Source organism: Carassius gibelio, chromosome B6 (assembly GCF_023724105.1).
Source record: "Carassius gibelio isolate Cgi1373 ecotype wild population from Czech Republic chromosome B6, carGib1.2-hapl.c, whole genome shotgun sequence".
Lineage (NCBI taxonomy): Eukaryota > Metazoa > Chordata > Actinopteri > Cypriniformes > Cyprinidae > Carassius > Carassius gibelio.
This window is the reverse complement of record NC_068401.1, coordinates 29,839,954-29,842,100: the sequence shown is the minus strand read 5'-3', so window position 1 is coordinate 29,842,100 and position 2,147 is coordinate 29,839,954. Positions and strand designations below refer to the sequence as shown.

Below are 2,147 nucleotides of genomic sequence, written 5' to 3'. Positions count from 1 at the left end.
ATATTAACAGAGCACAATGTAATAGTTCCATATTTTATTTTTAAACTGTGGTGTTTTCATTTGAACTGTTACAGTGCTAAAACTTTAAATCTGTGTTACTATGCTTTTTTGTAAATTAATCTGAAAGAAATGTTGAATGAAACACTATGATCTTTTGGCCAAACCATTTGAATTATTACAGTAATGATAATTAAATAATAATTATTTATTATTTGAAAGAGATTGTGAATAAAACCACTGTATATTGTAATGGCCAAACTACTTATTAAAAGAAAATAGTGGACATCGTTTCTGCTTCTGGGTTTTTAAAATTGCTCATAATTAAAATTGCTTTTATTTTATAAACTTGCTAGTTTTATAATAACACTAAAAATAATAAACACTGGCTCTCAAATTGAACTTAATGGATATATACAGGATGACAAAAAACTGCAGATAAACTCCCGCCGGCCGCAGTGCTTCCAGGCGTCTCCCTGGTTACCGAATTTACCACCAAACAGTGCCGTAAAACGCAGACGAACGTCATAAAATGAACATTGTTTCCACAAGAGCGGAAATGCTTTGCAACGCTTACTCCTAAATATGAAAACATATGACATGTATGTATGTATATATATATATATATATATATATATATATATATATATATATATAAATGCTTCTTTTGGGACGTTATGAGGCCAGTAGCTGTGACGGGTGTGAAAATATGTCGTGTGACGCGCAAAACAAAAGTTCCGTTCGGCATTAAACAACCATTAATCCATCGCTTCAGGTGATTAATGACCTAAAGATTGAGTCCGGAGTGGAAATACACTGCATGTTCATGTGTGTGGCTGTACTTAGAGGTGAAGTGTTTATTAAGGATGACAACACACATGAAGAAAACATTGATAAACATGAAGAGCCCAAACAATTATAATTCAGTCCTGCACACAGCTCTTATAAAAAGCCTTCAAGCTACTGATGGTTAAATACACACATATATAAAGTAAAAACAGAGGACTATTCTAAACAATAACACATGCAAAGAGCTCATTTAAAAAACTTAAAAGGTAAATCTAATATGATTCTTGAGCTCAGTTTACTATCAGAACCGATCACAAACAGTGGCTAAATCAGAGCAGATCTATACTCTGTAACATCTTTCATGACAGTTAATAAAGTGTTTTATTCTGTTCTATTCATCAATGGTTATTCTGTTTCTCGCACACATGATTTACAGCAGCTAGAAACACACGGCCAGCATCGAGAGATCCAGAGACGCTTCGGTGGCATCTTCTCATGCTGACAGTAAAACAGTTATATAAAAGAAAATTAACCACAGACAGTTTGAGAGAGATTCATTAAATACAGGGAATGTGAGCACACACAGTAATAATACACTTCTAATGAGTCACTGAACTCTACATCTGTGAAGAACACAGAGACGGTGAGGATCAGTGCAGAGGTAGCGCTTCATACGGTCTACGACTAACACATTAACAGCACGCAGCAGCTGCTGATCTCTCTCACGCTCGCTCGCCGCTGTGGATCCTCTGGTGCCGCTTCAGTTCTCCCGAGCGGAAGAAGTTCTTGCCGCACTGCGTGCAGTGGAAGGGCCGCTCGCCCGTGTGGATGCTCTGGTGGCCCTTGAGCCGCTCCAGCCGCGAGAAGCTCTTGTCGCACTGGTTGCAGTGGTAGGGCTTCTCTCCGGTGTGGATCCGCCGGTGCTCCTTCAGGTGTCCCGACTCGGAGAAGCTCTTCCCGCACTGGAAGCACTGGTAGGGCCGCTCGCCCGTGTGTGTTCTGTGGTGCCGCTTCAGGTCGCCCGATCTGAAGAAGCTCTTCTCACAGAGCGTGCAGCGGTGGGGCCGTTCTCCGGTGTGGATGCGCTGGTGGCCCCGCAGGTGCCCGGAGTCGGAGAAGGTCTTGTCGCACTGCAGGCACTTGTAGGGCCGCTCTCCGCTGTGGATCCTCAGGTGGCGCTTCAGGTCTCCGGAGCGGTAGAAGCTCTTGGCACACTGCGGACACTGGTAGGGCCGCTCGCCCGTGTGCATCCTCTCGTGCTGCTTGAGGTGGCCCGAGTCGGAGAAGTTCTTGCCGCACTGCAGGCAGTGGTAGGGCCGCTCGCCCGTGTGGATGCGCTCGTGTCTCTTCAGGTCCCCGGA

The 2,147-nt window shown here is 43.6% G+C and overlaps 1 protein-coding gene across 1 annotated transcript in view; it reads right to left on the bottom strand.

The window, feature by feature from the left end:
* Positions 1-828: 828 nt before the first annotated feature.
* LOC127959640 (zinc finger protein 239-like) overlaps positions 829-2,147 on the bottom strand; it is a 4,009-nt gene continuing 2,690 nt past the window's right edge. The window contains exon 3 of the mRNA XM_052558929.1: positions 829-2,147. This exon is cut by the window's right edge and continues 239 nt beyond it. Coding sequence (XP_052414889.1) covers positions 1,509-2,147 — 639 coding nt within the window. The 3' untranslated portion in view covers positions 829-1,508.